This window comes from Mustela putorius, unplaced genomic scaffold (genome assembly GCF_011764305.1).
Source record: "Mustela putorius furo isolate JIRA1106 unplaced genomic scaffold, ASM1176430v1.1 tig00003845_pilon_pilon_pilon, whole genome shotgun sequence".
Lineage (NCBI taxonomy): Eukaryota > Metazoa > Chordata > Mammalia > Carnivora > Mustelidae > Mustela > Mustela putorius.
Genome location: NW_025421998.1, coordinates 45,061,598 through 45,083,919, shown reverse-complemented (window position 1 = coordinate 45,083,919; position 22,322 = coordinate 45,061,598). Strand labels below are relative to the sequence as shown.

At 37.4% G+C, this 22,322-nt stretch overlaps 1 protein-coding gene across 1 annotated transcript; it reads right to left on the bottom strand.

Annotated features, from left to right (window-relative positions):
- Nucleotides 1-16,237: 16,237 nt before the first annotated feature.
- On the bottom strand, nt 16,238-21,709 carry LOC123394885. The gene is given in 5 exon segments (XM_045089728.1): nt 16,238-16,576; nt 16,990-17,073; nt 17,665-17,807; nt 19,366-19,450; nt 21,389-21,709. Coding segments are annotated over 5 exon segments (957 nt in total). The 5' UTR covers nt 21,695-21,709.
- Between the last annotated feature and the right edge of the window lie 613 nt (nt 21,710-22,322).

The window sequence follows — 22,322 nt, the reverse complement described above, 5'->3', positions numbered from 1 at the left end:
CCATCAAAAGCATACCTATATTAGAAATAAATTCCAGGGCCGCTGGGGTGGTGCATTCGATGAGTAGACTGACTCTTTTTTTCAGCTCAGGTCATGATCTCATAGTCGTGAGACTGTGCTCCTCGTGGGGCTCTGTACTCAGCGCAAAGTCGGCTTGAGATTCTCTCTCTCCCTTTGCCCCTCCAGTTTGTGTCCCACCCCCTGATTAAAGGAAAAAAAGGAATGTAGGAAGGTAGGAAGGAAGGAAGGAAGGAAGGAAGGAAGGAAAGAAATTTCAAGGATGCACATATTTCCCAATTGCCACAAACTGTGTGGATTTTTGCTTGGAAAAGTACAAATTAACTGTCTGTAAGTTGTTGCCAGGTGAATGTGGGAAGGAGATTGATGATGGAGGAAAGGATGGGAACAATTATGAAATAAAATACTGATTGACAATAAAAATTTGCCATGACCCAAGGTGTTCAGTTCTGTGTACCTGAGATTCAAAATCCCAAGGCAAATAAAATAAATAAATAAAATAGAAATAGCAACAAAAATTTCAGAATCTATCTTTCTGATAAATATATATATGTTTAATAACATAAAAGTTATTTAGAACTTAGACTTATAATAAAAGTTATTTAGGGATTTAGAGTCCTATAGAATAGCACAGAGAGAATTATTGGAGATGAATATAGTGATTCTAATTCCTTTTATCTCTGCATACTCTTTTAGCTGTTTGATAAAAAGGAACACCTTTAATTCAGGAAGTGTTTCACATGAACTGTAAAACCTGGGTTACTAATTTACTATTTTATTACTACCTGGTTTAAGAACGCATAGAAAAATACCTGTTTTTGTGACCTGAAATCTTGCAGCTTTACAAACTATCATTACAAAAACATCCAGTGACTGTTAAGGAAAATATGCCTTATGTTGCCTTTCTTTTGGCCTAGATGCAAAACTTATAATGACCCCAAAATGTATTTACTTATTGAATCAAGGAAACAAGAAAGAGAAAGAAGCTTAGTACTTAAAGTAAGAAAAGGCACACACAGAAATGGAAAATATTTCTTCTCTTTCAGCAATATTCTAATGGTCTTAATTACTATCCTCTTATATAAATGACCTTTACTATGTGACTGTAGTATTTATTTAAACAATGGCAAAAATGCAATGTATATATTCCTTAAAGACAAAAGGTAAAAAGGGTAAAAACATCCCATTATCATTTGAAGATATAGTAAAATATTTATGACTAAAATGACACAATGTCACTTTAAAATCCTCCAGGAAAGAAGCTGGGGAAAGAGAGAGAAAAATGAAATTGGTAAAGTGATAATAGTTGTTGATATTGTGTGATGGGCATATAGGGGTCCCCTATTCTCTTAGGCCAACTTTCTGTCAGATTACAATTCTCCATTATAAACATTTTTCTTAAAAACATAATAAACTTGGGCTTTGTGGGGTTTTAAAAATGATTTTGCAATAAAGACCTGAAATATTTATGAGATGAATAAAGCTTCTAGAGCTGCAGGGCAGGATACATTTGGGAGAGTTTATGATGCCATCCAGGAGGCCAGCCACATTTAGGATGAGGTATGGCCTGACACATCCCTCATTATCAGAACAACTGGCAGGTGTGGGCTGCTTTTTCTTATGGGTGGTGATCACTGGTGAGTTTTCTTCCTCTCCAAATGAGTGGGGCCAATTCCTGTCCACAGACATTGCTTTCCCTCTCACCGAGCAATTTCCAAATTAAACCGGAGGTGATGAATATTTATTATAATCAAGTAACCTTGTAAAGGAAGAGAAAGGGTTTTGCTGTTGTTTGGTTCGGGTTTGTTTGTTTGCAGTTTCCCAAACACACTGTGGAGAACAGTTGCTCAAAAAAAAGATTGGTGAGGGAAATTGTTAAAGTTATTGACAAGTTTAAACCCAGTTGTTTGTTTTAAGGAGGATTTTCTATATTAAAATACTAGTTGGAAATTAGTAACATGTAATTTTACGGTTTGTGACAATTAAAACATTTCAAGCTAGGAGTACTAAAAACAGGGAGGATGAGGAGGACCACTCTGGAGGTCTGTGCCAAGCAGGCTTCCCAATAGAATGATGGAACCAGCTGGCCTCCTCCTCTTGTCATGTCAAGTAAACCAAACTCATTCTTTATGGAAAGGTCACATCTTTCAAAAGGTCATCAAGAGGTTAACTTTCTTGTGTCATTTGGATGGCCAAGACAGGTTTTCCATTTTTACAGCTTTCAACTTTCCCTCTTGGGATTATGCAACCGTTAAAAGTGAATCTTTTCTACAGAATGTGCGTGCTCAGCCCATCTGCTAAGAGAAGTTGAAGAGTTTTATGATGAAATTGGAATTCAAAAGTGTTAAGTTCTACTTCACTAGAAGGAAAATAATTTGACTTTTGAGTATTTTTACTTTGTATTTCAACCAAAGGAAAAAATGGGATGTTCCTCAACAGTTGTTAAAAAATATGGCAGTTATCTTGGCTTGACCTTTTATCTCCCATCCTAGAAAATGTGGAAAAGATATTCTTCAAACTACAGAGAAAAATAAAAAGCCACCTTTTTTAAAGATTTTTTAAAAAATTTATTTATTTGACAGGCAGAGATCACAAGTAGGCAGAGAGGCAGGCAGAGAGAGAGGGAGAAAGCAGGCTCCCTGCCGAGCAGAGAGCCCAATGCGGGGCTCGATCCCAGGACCCTGGAATCATGACCTGAACCAAAGGCAGAGGCTTTAACCCACTGAGCCACCCAGGGGCCCCTAAAAAGCCACTTTTGTGCCCGTATCAATTTTATAGACAGACAAATATGTCCAATAGTTAGTAGATTAGGAGATACGGCTTAGCAAAGTGGGTTTTCCAGTGATAAAGTTAGAGATAAAAAGATACTTGAAGGCTGTTTCCTGCCTCCTGCATGGTTTTAACTCTTAGAGGCACTGAGTATAATAATTAAGAATCTGGACTTTGCATTACAAAAGAAACAAAGCTACTTATATTTTATTTCCAGATACTTCACTTACGAGCAATGTGGCCTTTGGCAGATTAGTAACCTCCTCAGCATCTCCATCTGTAAAATGGTGGTGATGAACGCACTGGGCACATACATATGAAAACCCATGCACACTGTTGTACAGGTAAAATCAGATCGCATATAAAAAGTACGTAACAAGTAACTAGCACGTTTATAGAATGTGCCCTGTAAACATTCATTATTATTGGCTCTGGGCTAGCATTTACATTTACTGTAAAATACACAGCAATAGGTATGTATGACTGGCAAAAATAATTGCTTTGAAAAGAAGTTTAAAAAACACATTTGTGGTGTAGAATGAGGCAAAATGCAGCATGTATGGGCACAGTTGAATGATTCTGAATTGCCCTGAAATTCCCTGAAAGAGACTGTTTTCTTGCTGGAAAATACTTTGGGTTTCAAACTGCATCTGGTTTGAATTAGCTTTGGAAATCACTGCTCTTTTTTTCTAAGATAAGTGCTTGACAACTCCACATAATCCTGACAAAAATATCATTTAGGGTGGGTTCCTTTTCTTTTGGGATAGTCTCTTGATTGCTCAGAACTTTCACAAGCAGCTGGTTATGCACCTGGACCTTCATCGATTGTTAATGCAATTGTCTGACTGTAAGAATGTGAAAGGGCTCATCTCTGGCTGTACACTGTTGTTGTACAACTGTACTCAATCTAGAACATGTCTCCTCATCGCTGGCAGTTCTTAATTATTAATATTCTCAAATCGATATTGTTGTAGCTCCAATAAAAAGCTTCTCACCCAATGGGTGCCAATATTTTCCCCCAAAACTATTCCTTATCTAATAGGACCTTAGTATATTACATTCATTAACCTTCCATTTTATTCCCTTGAGAGAGTAATGGAGACATCAAAGATAGAATCCAGCTGCTTATTGTTGGAGATGAAAAGGAGCCCAGAAAATCTTATGATTTTCTTTTAAAAAAAAGAAATCATAAGAGCTTTCCAAATGTTCCTGCCTGGCTCAGCGAAGAATCTAACCTCCGTGAGACTCTGAGAGCTTGACCACACTAACCAGGCTTCCACTATCCTGTTTCACGCGGGACCTGTTCAGAGCATTTCAATGAAAGGTTTAAGAGATCACACTTTCTGGAGACAAACTGTTGAAATCAGTTCCAGTTCTGTCACCTACTTTGTCTTAGGTAATTGTTTGTGGTCTTTGAAAAGGGAGAAAACGAATTCCTAGCTGGTGGGATAGTTTTGAGGATCAGTTGAGTCATTTCATGTAGAGTGCTTAGAATACGGCTTAGCACAAGGTGACGGCCAGTATATATTAGCTATATCATCGTCAATATCAACATAATCATCATCATTATCATAAGCCCCAGATAAATATACATATATACACATACATATAAACATGCATACATGAACCAAAATGGTATACCTTTCGGTTTTACTTTGCAATTTTTACTTACCATGCACTACTTTTTTCGGGAAGTACATAAAGATTTATCACACTTAAAAACTGCAATCTTGGGGCACCTGGGTGGCTCAGTGGGTTAAGCCGCTGCCTTCGGCTCAGGTCGTGTACTCAGGGTCCTGGGATCGAGTCCCATGTCGGGCTTTCTGCTCAGGAGGGAGCCTGCTTCCCTCTCTCTCTCTCTCTGCCTGCCTCTCTGCCTACTTGTGATCTCTCTCTGGCAAATAAATAAATAAAATCTTTAAAAAAAAAACAAAAAACAAAACAACAACAAAAAAAAACTGCTGTCTTCTGGCACATTATTCTGATGCTCTAATCTTACATTGGTGTCCCTTTAGCTTTCTTTCTGGGTTTTTTGCTTTACATATAATACTTAAACCCACAGGATTTAAATGTAACTTTGCATGTGAATACCACTCTCTCTTAAGGATGGATTTGTAGACGTGAAGCTAATGGATAAATTATATTTCTATTTTAAAAATTTGATAGATACTTCTATTCTCCAAGTATTCTAAAGTATTCTCCAACTATATCATGCCCATTTCATTCTTCTAAAAACCGTATAAGTTGGTTCATTTAAAATACTTCGGCAGGGACGCCTGGGTGGCTCAGTGGGTTAAGTGTGGGCCTTCAGCTCAGGTCATGAGCCCAGGTCCTGGGATGAGTCCTACATCGGGCTCTTTGCTCAGTGGGGCATCTGTTTCTTCTTCTGCTTGCCGCTCCCACTGCTTGTGTGTGCGCTCTCTCTCTCACACACAAATAAATAAAATCTTTTTAAAAAATGAAAAATAAAATACTTTGGCATAGGGTGGCTCATATGTGTGTGTGTGTGTATGTAGGCATATACGTGTACATATATATACACACACATATATATGTATATATGTGTATACACACACACACACACACACGCATGCACATATAGTAGTCACTTTCCTCAGAGTGAAATACATGTGAAGTCAGAGCTAGAAATTGAGAGTTGGATAAGACTTTAAATATTATTTGGCCCACAGTCCCATCTTGCTATTCAGATGACTAAGTCCCCCCCAAAAAACCAAATTGCTTACCCCAGCCTAGGGGAATTTGATTTGAATGTTAAAGCCTGATGGTTGATCTGAAATTGCATCAGCTGGCTAGACCATCTCTTTACATGATGTTTCCTGCCACATGGGCCTGTATTAAGCAATTTGACTGGTACTGTTTTCATGTTAAACTTCTTCTTCTAGATATTTTTACCCTTCCCTGAAATCAGAGGTTTTACAGTATTGTTTCAGATAGATAGAAATTATTTTTGCACCTCTTATCTTTAAAAATATGTATTTTTTTTCAAAGCCCTGAAAGAGTTTCTTCAGCTTTTGGTCTGGCTCAACCCTTCTTCTGAAAATAATAAAGTTTAATATTCCATCTATAAATGTCTACCAGACACAAAGAAAAACACACAATTTGATTCCTAAAATGTGTATATATATTCCTAAATGTGTGTGTATATATATATATATATATACACACACACACAAACATACACACACTTGACCATAATCTTCAAGAGATAATCTGTAGGGGCACCTGGGTGGCTCAGTGGGTTAAAGCCTCTGCCTTCAGCTCAGGTCATGATCCCAGGGTCCTGGGATCGAGTCCTGTGTTGGGCTCTTTGCTCAGCAGGGAGCCTGCTTCTCCCTCTGCCTGCCTTTCCCCTTGCTTGTGCCTGTACTCTCTCCCCCCCACTCTCTCTCTGACAAATAAATAATTAAAATCTTTAAAAAATAGCTCTTAAAAACACTTTTAGTATACTAAATAAGGTAATACTGTAGAAAAATTCTATTTGCTATCACTTAATGTCCTAGGAGCCAAAGACTGTAATTCCTATAATTCCTAATTGGAAATGTTATGTATAGTGACTCAAAACTCGGAAATAAGGTGAAAGAAGTACAGCACAACCTTTCAACATCATCTTGAGGCACTGTTTAACAAGTCCATCCAATGATTATTTAATCATCTCAAACTACACTAACATGGTTACCACCCACCCTTTGTAATCATTGAACACTTGCAATATGGCTAGTCAGCACCGAGATGTGCTAGAAGTATAAAATGGACACCAAATTTTGAAGACATAGTAAGAAAAAAGAATGTAAAATATCCTATTAATAATTTCTTATATTACGTGTTAAATTGATCATAGTTTTCATATAATAGTTTACATAAAGTTATTATTAAAAACATTTTTTACTTTTTCTTTTTATTCAATGTGCTTACTGGAAATTTTTTAATTACTTGTGTGGCTGGTTATTTTATTTCTGTTGGATGGTGCTGATCTAGAGAATATAGCCTTGTGTGATTCACTATTTACAATTAACTAAGTCCTGGACTCTGTAAAGGTACACAGGAACTGGTAGATTTAGTTGCAATAGGAGTGCAAATGATTTCTCTCTGGTAGAAAACATAACCCCACATGTTATGACTTTATTGCCCTGAAGGACAGCAAACAGTTTTGTAAATAATCTGGGAATCTTATTACAACATTTTTAAAACATGTGTATAAGTACCCAGAATCTTAAAATGATCTTTTAGCCAACTTCATCATCTTCTTGACTCCTTTATTAATGAATTAGTAAACGTCTAATGATTTAATAGATATGGTTGAGAAGAGATCATTCCAATTAACATTATATGTGAAAGAAAGTCTTTTTCAACTTTCCAAAAATGACACTTTGATAGGGAAAAAGTTCTTTGAATTATTTTAGATTATTTTATTTTAATTCAATCTTTGAATTAGTTTAGCTTTATAGGATATATCTTTACGATCTGTCTTTTGTAAATTAATTGCACTGTTTTTCTTAAAATTTGGCTATGACACAATTTAACATTGTTCTGGAAGTCACTTTACAGTTCACAATTCATCTCAAACGTGCAAAGAGAAATATACCTTTATCCATTGTCTGCAAGGATGTGAACCCCCTATCATAGAGATTTATGTTAATTAGACCACTTCTCTCCTGCATCTTTGAGCAGTTAATCATTAACCTTCCCAGCAAGCCTTCATGCTCAGCCTGTGTTTGCCTGGCAATGATGAAAAGACTTAGCAATCATTGAAGTGCACGCATTTTCCCTAAAAGCTTCCTTTCTTACCTCAAGGGATAGTATTTCCATTTCAAATACAATGAATAAGAATCTTAAAATTTCAACATTCCTGACAGATGCAAAGCAATGTAAGTGCATACTGCTCTGCAAAGACATTAATTTAGAAATTGGTTCATTTCCACCTATTGTAACCTAGAAAAGAAAGGTACATGGAATATATACATACTCCAGTTCTCTACAACTGCTGGTGGATAACTTCAGCTTCATTGGCTCCTTAATCAACAACTAGGTCATCTATGTCTTATGCAGCTCTCAGATTATTCCAGTAAAGCTAGTCATTCAACAAAGCTTTCATGGGCACCTACTATACATCAGGTACTGTACTTGGCACTGGGGCACAGCAGTGAACACTGACAAAATCCTGGCCTTTCCTAATAGTACAGGGACCCTAATGGCTGAAGAAGAGGAAACGAAGGCAGAAGTGGATGATTTCAGTCAAGTAACCAGGACAAAATAGCAAAAGACCATGTAGGATATTGAAAGAACTTTGGCTTAAGATGTGAAAGATACTGGAAAGTTTTAAGCAGAAAAATGACATGTTAGGGATTGCATTTTACAAGAGTCAAACAAATCCAATGCTCTGTTGAGAACAGATTAAGGTAAGGGTGAGCCTCTGGGAGGCCCCCAGACAGGCTATGGTGATAATTCAGGCAAGGGATAATGGGGGATTTTGCCGTGTATTTACTCGAGATGGTGCAGTATAACTGAGGTATAGTATAATGTGAAGTAGAAAGGACAGGATTTGCTGATATGTGGTGTGAAATAAAGAATAGAGACAGAGTGACTCCATTTTATTTCTTGCCCGAGCAAGTGGGAGAATGGAGTTGCTCTTTAATGACATAGACAAGACAATGAGAGAATCAGTAAAGAATATCAGGGCTCAGTTTTGAGCATGGTAAGTTTGGGAGGACTATTAGACATAGTGAGGAAAACTCCAGTTGTCTGGAGTTGAGCAGAAATGACAGGCTAGAGATATACAGTAGGAAGTCTTAGGCATGTAGATGGCATTTATTTTATTTTTTAGATTTTCTTGAAATAAATTTATTTAAATTTGTTTGAATTCTAGTTAGCATATAGTGTACTATTAGTTTGAGGGGTAGAATTTAATGATTCATCAGTTGTATATAATATCCAGTTGCTCATTACATCAAGTGCCCTCCTTAATGTCCATCAACTGGTTACCCCTCCTTCCACCGACAAGGCAAGTGGATGGATCACAAAGTGTGCATAAAGCTAAGAAAGAGATTGGGGCCAAGCAATGAGCCCTTTCAACTCACAAGTTTTTAGTAAATTCACCAGTCTGATGTATTTAAGATTTTACTTATTTATTTGACAGAGAGAGATCACAAGTAGGCAGAGAGGCAGGCAGAGAGAGAGAGAGGAGGAAGCAGGCTCCCCACTGAGCAGAGAGCCCGATGCGGGACTCCATCCCAGGACCCTGAGATCATGACCTGAGTCGAAGGCAGAAGCTTAACCCACTGAACCACCTAGGAGCCCCAGTCTGATATATTTAATCAGTATCTGCCACATCTATTTTTCTAAAGAATACATTTTCTTTTCATGGATTATCTATTACAGTTCCTGGGAACTTGTATTATGCCGAACATCCTGGGGGAAATGATGTAACTTATTGCCTCATCTTTCCACTTAATGCTGCTTATGTAAACAGAGCTATTAAATCCTTATTTAACTTTATTATAATCAGTTTCCAAAGTGAAATTGGAAAGGAGATAGGATAATTCATTTGATAAAAATGTGAGTGGCATGAGGTTGTACACTTTTCATTTTTTATTTAAAATGAAAATGATCAAATCTTGGTCAGAAACAAAGACATTTCTGGTCCTTTTTTCTTTCTTTCTTTTTTTTTTTTTTTTTTACTTTCCTACAACATCTTTAAACAAAATTTTAGAAAATGATTTTAATATGTTAAAAGAAAGACTCCCCCCTTAGAACTCTAAATCCTCCAAGCCTGATGATCCTCAAGTAAGACATGTTTTATCTCAGTTGGAGATCTTCTCTTTTTTAAATATGTTTGAGTATGTCAAATAAACTTTAAAAGTATATTGGAAAAAAACTAAAAAATGAAGATTCAGATTTTGATTCATATGCCATAAATATGCAAAATAAATTTGTATTGTTTCAACCCATGCCACTTTGTAAGTATGAACACAAAGTTTATACATATAACTCTTGAGATTTTGTGGTTTTCTTCCTTAAGAAATAATACTGTTTTTTTTTTTTTTTAAGATTTTATTTATTTGACACAGAGAGAGAGATCACAAGTAGGCAGAGAGGCAGGCAGGGGCGGGGGAAGCAGGCTCCCTGCCGAGCAGAGAGCCCAATGTGGGCCTCGATCCCAGGACCCTGAGATCATGACCTGAGCCTAAGACAGACGCTTAACCCACTGAACCACCTAGGCACCCAGAAATAATGCTCTTTACAGCCCATTTGGCATCCCAAGATTTCTGAAATAAAATCTACTTCTGGGAACAACTTAACTTTAGAAAAACATTACTGTGCTCAAATTAATCTCCATTTTTTTTTCCTTTGGATAACATCCCACTAGAAAAGTGCCCAATTTATGTGAACTACTTCGTCTCTGATTGCTACATTGTTCTCTATTTTCTCAGGTCAAAAGTTTTTATCTTTAACCAACTCTAAGTCTCCCCAAAATATAATATTCATCCTTTAAGAGAATATATGCTATTTATAAGAAATTGTTGCTAATATGAAGGATGGTAACAAAATCCACAATACCTGGTTAGAGAAGCTTGGTGGTCAAATTTAGTAAGCATTATTCTAATTTCCCTGCCTCTTCTTAGCCTAACCTGAGACTAGAGCATTTCTTTACTTTTGGGCGTTAATGAAAGTACACATTCTATCAGCTTTACACTCAAAGGTGCAAGATCTAACTGTCACAAATCACAAGTCTGATAACGGTATTCTCATCTATGTTGCAACAAAGCAATTTCAAGTCAGGCAACTTTGGTTTGAAAAACCTATAGTTTTAGAACTTTCTTATGACTTTGGGAGTGTGCTTGTTTCTGTAGAATCCAGGATGATACCAAAACCCATAGATGCTCTCATAAGGAAATGCACAGAAGATGAAACTCTTTCATTTAGGAGAGATTTCAGGAAGCCCCATGTTGTTTCGGTCCATCAGCTATCTAAATGATCAAAAGAGAAATATAAGACCAGAATCTCCTGAATGAGCTTCCATAAATGGATGAACTTTACCTGGTACATTACTCCCAGGACCAGAAACTTGACTGCAAATGCTAGACCTCATCTGTTCTGTCCTTGTTTCTTATTCTAGTGCTATTCATGTAAAACCAAGCTTATTAACAGCATGTTGACAAGAAGGATAGTTTAGCATGACTACAACTATGATCGGCAATGAGAACTATACTGTGTTGGCTGTATACATTTATTTTGGGTTATTTATCAGAGAGTACGCACTTGTTACTGTGATCTGGAGCTCTTTGCATTTTGGAGCATCATAGTAAGTGCTATGAACAGTAAGTTTCTAATGAGGACTTGAGTTTCCTAGTCCATAAAATTAGAACCATGATGACAAGGATGATGGTGATGATACCGAAGTAAAGACTGTGAACTCGAGAGGGAACTGAGGGAAGCTATGCCTATGAAAGTGATTGCACATTGCTAAGTTCGAATTGTAAAAGATGACTAAGCAATGCCAAAGTCAAAGATTCCTAAAAGCATCATGTTCTCACTCCGTTAAACATCTCCCTTCCACCAGCAGCAGTAAGGTGAAAGGTCCAGAGGAGTGTTATCATGGACCTTTTTTTTTTTTAAGATTTTATTTATTTATTTGACAGACAGAGATCACAAGTAGGTAGAGAAGAGGCAGGCAGAGAGAGAGGAGGAAGCAGGCTCCCGTTGAGCAGAGAGCCTGATGTGGGGCTTGATCCCAGGACTCGGATCATGACCCGAGCCGAAGGCAGAGGCTTTAACCCACTGAGCCACCCAGGCACCCCCATAATGGACCATTTTATATCTAGTTTCCAGTAATCTGTATCAATGCTTCACAATGAACCTCAACCACTTTCTTCTGTTTACTCATTAAGCAAAGTTTTTTAAATACCACATTCCAGGTGCTCACCATAAAATGAAATCAAGCCTGGCTCTGAAGTTTTTTTATTACCTAGTTGGAGAAAAGGGCGGTATGTCACCTTCAAGCGTGTAATAAAAGCTATGCTAGAGGTATGCTGTGGGTGGTGCTAGTCCCTGGGTGAATGAGGGGTTTTCAAATAAAATAGATGGATGGAAAATGCCTAGAAGAGATATTGGCAGGAAGACTCCCAGGAAATGGCCAAAGGCATGTGAGCTGTTTGCAGGAGTACGCCCAGGCTTCTCTCTTAAGTGAGAAAGTAGGGGCTCAGTAATGGCAAGGAATACAAGTGTTAACAGCAAGGAGAAGTGGGATCTTTCCTGTTGTCTTAAAGTGAAGCAAAACCCCAAAGCTGAAAACATAAGGAGAGATGCTGTTAGAAGACACATTCCCAGAGGGCTTTCTAAAATGTGGGTGGGCCAGATGTGCTACTCTTTTCCCTATTCCATCCAAATTAAGTAAGTAAATGATGAAAACTGAAGGCTTGGGGCGCCTGGGTGGCTCAGTGGGTTAGGCCGCTGTCTTCAGCTCAAGTCATGATCTCGGGGTCTTGGGGTCGAGTCCCGCATCGGGCTCTCTGCTCAGCAGGGAGTCTGCTTTTCTCTCTCTCTCTCTCTCTCTCTCTGCCTGCCTCTCTGTCTACTTGTGATCTCTCTCTGTCAAATAAATAAATAAATCTTAAAAAAAAAAAAACTGAAGGCTTTTTTTTTTTCTTTTTTTGCATTAAATAAGCATCATTATCCTTGAGGGGAAGCATTGCAGAATACCCATTCAGGTTCCTGTGAGAAAACAAAGGTGGTGATCCCCACAAAGCCAATTCAGAAATTCTCAGAATTATCATTTATAGAGAATAGAGATGGTGGTTGCCTACAGGAGGAGGAAATGGGTGGGTGTGGATGGCTTCTTGCTGAGCTGCAGAAAATGCAGAGACCATAGTGGTACCTCTCAGCACAAGGTAGTATGGCAGTTCCTAGTGGAGGTGTGGTTTCATCTATATCCCCGGCTGTTTCAGAGGGTGTACTTTTGATCACAGAGAAGGGTTTAGAGATTCAAAGATGGGTGGCTCACAGTGTCAGGAAAAGGAGAAAGGAAAATATGGGACCATCCACATGCTCACCATTTGGTGGGCTATATGGAGTGTTCCATGAACACAGTGGACTCATAAGAAAGCTAGGCTCCAACTGAAAGACCCGCGGATCCCCTTACCCAAGAATCCAACACTGCCACTGGATGCAAACAGCAAGAGGTTTATTGTCACGCAGGTACCGGCGGGTGGTCGGCAGCTCCAGCTAACCGAGCACACCAACCGGAGTGAAGCGGGGTCTTTTATAGGAAGGTACAAACAAGTTTTGGGTGGGGCGCAACTGATTGGTGGACAGTTTGAACTTTTGAAAAAGGCATACTTGGTGTTAGTGGATTGGCCCTGGAAGACCCCCCTCGCGCGAAGAGAAAGGCGGGAAGGGGAAACAAAGAGGGGAAGTTTGACCTTATCACTCAGCAGAAAGGCATCCTGTCTACGTGACCTATGTGACCATGCAGCCCCCTTGCCTACGTGACCAAGCCCCGGCTATTAGGAGAGGGTATCTTGTTCAAACAGGAGTCAAGTGTCATGCCCTAAAAGCCAAGCGGTTACAGAAAGGCAAAAGAGCAGTTACATTGAATTCAACCCTGGGGGAAGGGTCTTTTCATTGCAAGGGGAGGAGGGGTACTTTTACACAACAAAAGAGCAGTTAATTAGTTAACGACGGGGGGGGGGCGGTCTTTCACAACCATCTTGTGGGTGGTCCTACCAAGATGGTTGCCTGCACGGGACTTAGGTCCTCCTGTGAGAGGCAGCGGGATAGACTGCTGAAAGCGGGAGACTGGAGGTTAGTTCTCATCAAATGACCATGCAAAATGAGATTCCCCTGTAGAGCACAAAGAAGAATGTACAAAATAGACTCCACACTTTATCCATTTTACTATTTATTAGCATTAAACTTGTTTCTAGTTTGAGGATTATAACAAAGAATTTTGCTATAATATTCCTATACATATAAAATATATTGTGCATATATATATATATATATATACTATGTATATGTGTTAGATAAATATACTAGGAATGAAATGTTGTGTCCTATGTTATATATACACATTCAACTTTAGAATATATTGCCAAGTAGCTTTCCAAGGTACTTGTCCCAATGCACACTCCCTCAAGCAGTATAGAGGAGTCTAGTTGCTTCATGCCTTTACCAAAGCTTCATCTTTTCTGTCTTTTCCATGTTAGCTATTCTGGTAGGTGTACGATGGTATTCCATTGTGTTTCTGACTGCACTTCTCTGATGACTCATGAAGATGAGTACATTTTCTGAAGTTTGGTCATTTGGATATACTCTTCTATGAAACCCCATTATTTTTTCTTGAGTGGCTTGTCTATTTCATATTTGTTGCATGAGTTTTGTGGCTGCCTTTCCACTCCGGAATTGTTTCTTTTGATGGTTGGAAATTTGGAGGGTTTTTTGTTTTTTAAAAGATTTTGTTTATTTATTTGACAGAGAGAGAGATCACAAGTAGGCAGAGAGGCAGGCAGAGAGAGAGGGGGAAGCAGGCTCCCCACTGAGCAGAGAGCCCGAGGCAGGACCTGGAGATCATGACGTGAGCTGATGGCAGAGGCTTAACCCACTGAGCCACCCAGGTGCCCCTGGAGTTTTAATGTTTAAGTAGAGAGAGCATTTTTATAAATTTTTTCTATGTGGATACTCCCTTTCCTATGGTCCTGTTTAAGATTTCATTTATTTTCCTTAAATTTATTTTAGAAGCATTATTTTTTTCCTTTCACTTTGGAATCTATAATCCACATGAATTGATTTCTTCATGGAGGGTATGAGGTAGCAAAAAAAAAATCAACAACAACAAAAATGTTTTTATTCTAGGCTGCAATTTTTCATGGTTGAATGTGAGTTGAACTTACAGAAATGACATTGCTGGTACAAATGAAGTGATTGAAAAGCTATGGGATCTGCCAAAGATGTTCTCAAGCTTGGGAAGAAAGATCCAATAGAGCACATTTGAAAGTCATGTTGGAGAAAAATAAACCCATTTTGCTTGAACTACCACAGGGTTCAATTTGCTAAGTATATCATATTTTTTAAAGGAAAAAAAAAAAGAGGAAACTCTGACTTCAGTTTAAAATATTTCTATTTGGAGAAGCCCGTGGGGTACTGAGATAGAACTGTTCTCGAAATCAAGCAAACGTGCTTCCCACTGGAAACAGCTAGGGCGAGGTTCTGGTGGAAACTGGAGGCCCTTACTTCTTAATGCTGCAGCCAGCAGGAGTCTATGATTTTCTGCAACTGATTTAAGGAACTTGGTGATGGAGTGCCCTGTCATTTTCTTTGTGGTTGGAGCCTGTATTTGGCTATAAGATAACGTTGAGCATGGAGCCCCTAATAACTAAGCTCAAGTACAAAATCATCTATAGGAGAAGCCTCAGCCATCGCTATGGTGATCTACACATCAATGAACAGCAGGATCTTTAAAATTTGAAAGAACCATTTTGTAAACTTTGTAAGAATAAGTCTACCACCTATGTCATTGGTGGGGTGACTTCATACTTACCATGTCCAGTTGAACACAATTTTCTGGACACTGATCTCCTCTTTATATATTTGTCTGCAATCTGTTGCTCTTACAGATAGCTGTCTGCTAATGTTCAGTCTCTGGGTTCCCTTCATTTACATAAGGCCATACATTTATCTTCCTAATAAGAGTCTCTCTCTCTTCCCTTCCCAACCCTAACCCTCTTTTCCTCTCTTCAATTTCAGTCAACTCTTGACTTGACTAATCTCTAGACACTTGTTTTGTACATGCAAGATGTATAGTTTTTAATTTTTTATTCACGAAATACTTGTATAGTTATCAGTGTCACTGCTATGATCCACGTGTTTTATAAAGTTTTAGCTTTTCACAACAACTCTATGAAATGGGTGCTATTATTATTATTATCACTTTACAGGTGAGAAAACTGAGCCATAGACAATTAAGTAACTTTTCTATGGTTATGCAAAGCCCTATCAATAATAAGTTAATCCAGAAGATATGAGGGATCTTACCAGCAATTTACATATACCATTTTACTTAGCTCTCCTAAAACCCAAGAAAGATTGATTCAGAAAATGTTAGGAAATCATCCAAAATTACATTTATAGATTTGTTTAGGATTTGAATCCATTTTGAGCAAATCCAAAACTCAAACTATTCACCATGTTCACCTGCCTCCCACCCCTTTCCTACAGACGACATTGGCAAGTGCGTAAAGAGAGCTAAGAGAAGTTATAAATGGACTTGGACACCCCCTCCTTGTCTGTATCCCAGGACAGTGCATATTATTCCCATTCTACAGGTGAAGAACTGAGGGAGAATGGTTGAGTAATCTGCCCAAGATCATGTGGCTAGCCTGGGATTCCAAGCCAGGCTTTCTGCCTTCTAAGATCATTATACTACTGCCTTCTGGTGTCATGATTTAGGTTTCCCCAGAAGCAGGTGCTTAGCAAGCATTCTGGTGAAACCATAGGTAGTCAAATGAAAGTAAAATGGTGACAAGGTAAGCATGTAAGCAAGTGAGACAGGAAGGAAGCCAACAAAGTGCATGAGGCTCCTGGATGGCTGGAGTTTAGCCCCCGGGGCAACGCTGGGGAGCAGTGTAGACCAATCACCTCCATTATTACTTGCAGGCTGCTGCTGGGAGCTATTAACCCTCAGTACTTCCGACTTGCTGTGGGCAGCTTCGGCAGCCACAGACGACTTTGGGCAAGGCGACGTTGATGTTGACTTTTTGCAGTTGGCAGAAATGCTCTAGAATGATCAAGTCTGAGTGCATATGGGTGAAACCTGGAACTGTGACATAGTCACTGGTACTTTTCCAGATTTCCATGAAACCTAGGAGAAATAATTTATCTGATCAAGGGACTGGATAATTTATAAATTTATAATTTATTATAAATTTATTATAAATATAAATTATAAATTTATATATTTATTATAAATTTATAATAATTTATAAATTATTATAAAATAATTTATAAGATCAAGGGACTGGATTCTCTTCGACTCCACTTAAAATGGCTTGAGCATCATGTAAATACTTCATTCACCGTTCTTAGGATAGAGCTTCTATAGGATAAAGTATATATTATTGAAAAAATTATTTGAAAAGCCACTCTAAGAAGTTAATATAAGTGTTCAGCCACAATTCTCGAAATGTTTACCCACCTGTTCTTGCATGTTTGGGTAAGCTTGTCTTCTGCACGATCCATAAATGCACTGTACACATCTTGCCGCCTCCTGTGTCTCTTAGGGGAGATAGCACAAAGGAAGTCAGCAAAAGCAAACATGTACTGACTTTAATTGTGGTTTATCTTTTCTAAATTGCTATTTTATAATCTTTGCTTTAAAAATTTGCTCCATATGCCCAAGGCACATCTCGCTGTTTTGGGACCTACAGGGATACAAAACAGCCTTTCTTGTCCAGGGTAGAATACGAACCATGGTAAAAGTGTGTTTTCTCAACATATTTTTATGAGTGGATGACAAAGCCTCCTTGTCAGGTCTTCTTACTGAGCGCAGTTCACTCAATGGGCTGCTCCAAATGGGGTGGGACTACCTTTGGGGAAAATTCCTTACGGTATTTGAATGACACTCATTCCTTACGGTGGCCTCAGTCCACCAGACCAACCATCTTTGTAATATGAAAATAAAATCCAAAATTCTGGATAATCCACTGTTCATATTTTAAGAAAAAACAGAGATCTTTCTGATTTACTTTTAAAGCTAGTATCTTTCACCATATATGCTAACAACAAATGAAAAAATCCTGCATTAAAGTAATCAATAATAGTTTTGGAGACCTCTCTGAACAGCTGTAGAGGAAGAGTCAAGCTCACCGTGAATGAAGCAGATTTAATGGGCCAGGGAGCTTTTGGTAAAATTAGCTTTGAATCCCAGGTGCATTCATGAGGCTTGTAGGTGATAAATCTTTCGGAACTGTTCTTCTGTTTATCATCTTTCAGTGAGCGGCACCCATGGACTACAGATACGGAGACAAATGAGAAACTTAGTAATTACGCAGGTCTTTGTTCAAGTCTCTCAGAATTTAGCTGGAGATCAGGGCCCAGGAGAGATGAATTGACAGCCAATTTATAACACAAATCCAAATAAAATTTTGCTTATCCTGTCCACCAATTCTACTGCAGTTAATGTTGTCCTTCAAACTGTTCACATCCCACTTTTTATTTCCCCGGAAATCTCTTTTTAAACTTCTCAGTAGTGCATTGTGATTTGTGTTCTACTTAAATTTTACTTAGACATTTCTTGAGATCAGAGTCTGGGTCTTATAAAGTATCTCTAGCTTTTTTTTCCAGAGTGATTTACACGTAGTTCACGTAAGGAACGTTGACATGTCCCATTTTAATTGCACACATAGAAAAGACTTTTGTCAATATAATCCATGCTAAAATGTATACGGTATTTATGAATAAATTATCTCCATTTCATAATTATAAAACTACTTGACACTCATTTTTAAAAGAAGAAAATAAGACTCAAACTTTGTCTTCCTACTCAGGGACAACCACCATTAACATCTTATTGTTTTGTCTATAATTGATATGTAATTATAACATATAAATATAGAATGTATATATTATCATCCTTGTCCAAATAAGGAATGCTGGGCACCACAATAATAACTATTGTCAGGGGTGAGGGGTGCCTTGGTGGCTCAGTCCTTAAGCATCTGCCTTCCACAGCAGTCATGATCCCAGGGTCCTGGGGTCAAGCCCCCGTCAGTCTCTTCACTCGGCGGGAAGGCTGCTTCTCCCTCTCCTACTCCCTCAGCTTGTGTTCCCTCTCTGTCTCTCTCTCTTTCACTGTCAAATGAATGAATAAAATCTTTTTAAAAATAATAATAATAATAATAATTGTGTGTATATGACCATGTACGAGATAACTGTACTATATACATATTATTAACTAAGTGACTATGTATGTGTAACAGATTTAATGCTCACAATATCTCTATCTATGATATAGATCAAATTATTATCATTCCCATTTATAGATAGGTAGACCAATAGACAGTTTAAGTAACTTGGGGCAGCTTACTTCCTGGTTTATACTCTTAACCACTTACTCTATTGTTTTCTATACAGAACACTTTGAGTTAAAAGCTCAACCTTCAATAGTATATTAAAAGGTGTAGATGATGAAGAAAGTGGATTGCTTCCATTAATTAAGTGGGCATTTAAAAAATTTACCATATTACTAAATGTGATAAGTTAAAAAAAATCATTTGGGCTGTATGTTTTTACAAGTATTACTATTTTTTAAAAGAATTTATTTATGTAGTGCATAGGGGGAGGGGCAAAGGGAAGGGGAGCAAGAGAGGGAATCTCAAGCAGACTCTGTGTTGAATGGGGAGCCCAATGAAGGGCTCGATCCCACGACCCAGAGATCATAACCTGAGCTGAAATCAAGGGTCCGAGGCCCAATTGAATGAGCCACCCTGGTGCTTCCAAGTATTACTATTAAGATAATGCAAAAAGTTTATTTTTTGCTATATTCATAAGTTTATGACAATGACTTACCTGTACTTAAGTGTCTGGATTTAAATTTTAATCCAAAAGGGTCCCTTTCATAAGTTGTCACAAAGTTTGGTAAATTGGGTTGGTACTAGATATGTAAAGAGAAGACTGTACTATTACTAGTAAATATTGTTTATTACTAACATCATATTTGCCATGTGATTTTTACAAATATTAATATTTTACTGGCAAAATGTAATTTTGATGATTTTATTATAATGTTTAAAACTTGCATATGAAATTTGAAAGAATAATCTAATTCAAGATACTATACTGTATAGCCAATTCATTTTATAGTGGAACAGAGTACTTCCAAATCCTAGGGGGGAAAAATATAAAATAATATTTTTAACACCATGAAATTAAAGGAATCCATTCAAAAGTTGCATTTATTTTCAAATGCAAATAGGGTTGCATGTTATATTTCTGGAGCTGGGTTTATTTCAGGGACATAAAAATATATAACAAAGCTAAAATAATTTACTGAGACTGGCATAGAGTAATTATTGACTGTTTTCAGTAAACTATACCACAAAATAGGTTTTTTTTAAGATGGTTTAAATGAACTAATTAATATAAACTAAAATAGAATTTGTACACTTTCAGAAACTAATTTAAAAAACATCACATATGTCTCTGCTTGAAAGCTTAGTTAATGGGGCACAAAAGGGTGAACTCGGGCAGAAGACAGACAGGATTCTCTTCTTTGTGAGTGATTCTACAACCTGCTAAAGCAAATAGGAAAATATTAAAAGTCCCAAACGAAACTCTAGTACAAGATTTTTCACTCTTTTTAATCAAATGAAATAGGAATCCTTAGTTTAAGAAAATTATACTGACATCTGGTGGTTGCACAATTCCTAGTACACAGTCTTCAACTCACTTTTTCATAAATATAAATTAATTCAGTTACAGTTAAAATGTCCCCATTCCTTGAACTTTTCTTACTCAAGTCTTATAATTGTAACCATAACTAGTGAAATAGTTGAATGAACTAATGACATTTGCTGTTTAACTGTCTTTCCCTCAACTCCAAAAGTTAATATAGTTCCTTTACTGTAAATAGAAGGGTTTAGATGCCGTAAATGAGTAAAGAAGTTTATGGATCAAGGCTTCTGAATTTTCCAGCTTTTATCCTAAGACCTCCTAAGAATTAACATTCATTCATAAATATTTTGCATATCATTATTTCTTTCATTACTTAAAAGAATGATAACAAGTGTGAAGGAGGGTTATTCCATGTTATAAATAAGAAAGAGGCTTAATAACTTTTCCAAAATTAGTAGCAATAAGAGGGCAAAGATACCTAATCCAACCCCAAAGACCACATTCCTAACTGCTTTCTTATATTTTCCGAGAACAAACTTATTCTTTTTTATAGCTATTTTTTTTATATTGCCAGCCCTATTGCTTCTCTTGTTACTGAGCAAGAGTCATACTTATGTGTAAAATTATAGACATAAGTAGAGAATATATTCATTTTCTCGAGGAATTATATTTTGACCTCATTTGTATTTCCTTAAATATATGTGTATTCCCCACCACCATTTCAAATTATAAATCTGATTCTTGCTCACATTTTATTTAAATTATTAATCATTTAAAAAAACTCATTAAAGTAACATAATGCCCCCTTTGTCAATTTTTACTTATTCATCCATTCATTCCATGAATTGATTTTATTACTTTCTAGATTGAAACTGGCAATTGAGGTCTGTTTCCCAATCACATCTAAGTCCCAACCATTCTAAAAACTAGGAAAGTCCATCCCAGAGTTAGTCTTTCCACCTGGCTGATAAAACCATATCAAAAACATTAACCAAGGTCTTACCTCTCTTCTCTGTCATTTAGTGCTGAATCTGACTTGTATTTTTCTATGGGAAATAAAGATGCATATTTGTACATATTATATGCACATACCTTTTTTGCTCATGTAATAGTAGTCATAGCTAAGAAATGAATAAAAAATAATACATATTTCCCCTTATCTGTTTTAAGTTATTTTGAATCAAACACTCTTTTGTACCTGTCGAAAGTCATGTGGTTTGGGATTGAGGTATACACCATTTGGATATTTTCCACTCTTCACGAACATTAACTTCGCTTTATATGAATCCAGATGTGGGAATGTTGTTATAAACTCAGGGGATTTGGCCTTCTTGGGATGACTCCTTATGCTGGGCATGTGAAGCCTTGTTTCCTGAAAATTACCTCTTTTCCCCCTTCCTTGTTCTTCCTTAATATTCCTTGATGGTTTTTCTGGAAATCCCAAAGATGTATACAGTTTATAACTGAAATCAGGAGGCTTTATTTCCTATATGTTGACTTCCATTTCAGATCGTGGTGGTCCCAGGACTTCTTTTTTCCATTTGGAGTTGAGATCTTCTGTGGAATACTGCAACCTTCTTGTGACACCTCTGCTTCTGTTGCCTTTCTGAGAGTCAAGGTACGTTGGGTGGAGAGTGTTTTTCACCTGTAGCAACCTGCAACAGACATGTTGGTGAGGTCTGCCACTATAGCAACAGTATATTGAATATTTTTCCTCCAGGCCAATGTAATTTCTGAAAGATTTATGAAACATGAAAGAAAGGCTGAGAAATGATGGGAGCATGTATGTGGAGGGGGAGGGAATCATCATGGCTGCTGCAAACATCTATTCAGCACCCTTGTCCTAGCAGTCAGTCCCAGCTAGGAAGTCAAAGATAATTGACTTGAAATCAATGTTCTTAAGTCATGATGGGCTTCTTGGGAGAAAGACATGAAAATAAAAAATAAAACACATAATGTGATAGATATTACAATAGTGCTATGAGAAACAGAAAGAGTGATGGCCTATGTCTGAGGAAAATAGAAGTGACATCACTAGAAAAGTCATTTGGACCAATCTTGAAGGATAAGTAAAAGAATATTCCAAGTCGTAAAGGAAGCAAACAACATTTCACTAAGGCACAGAAGGTATG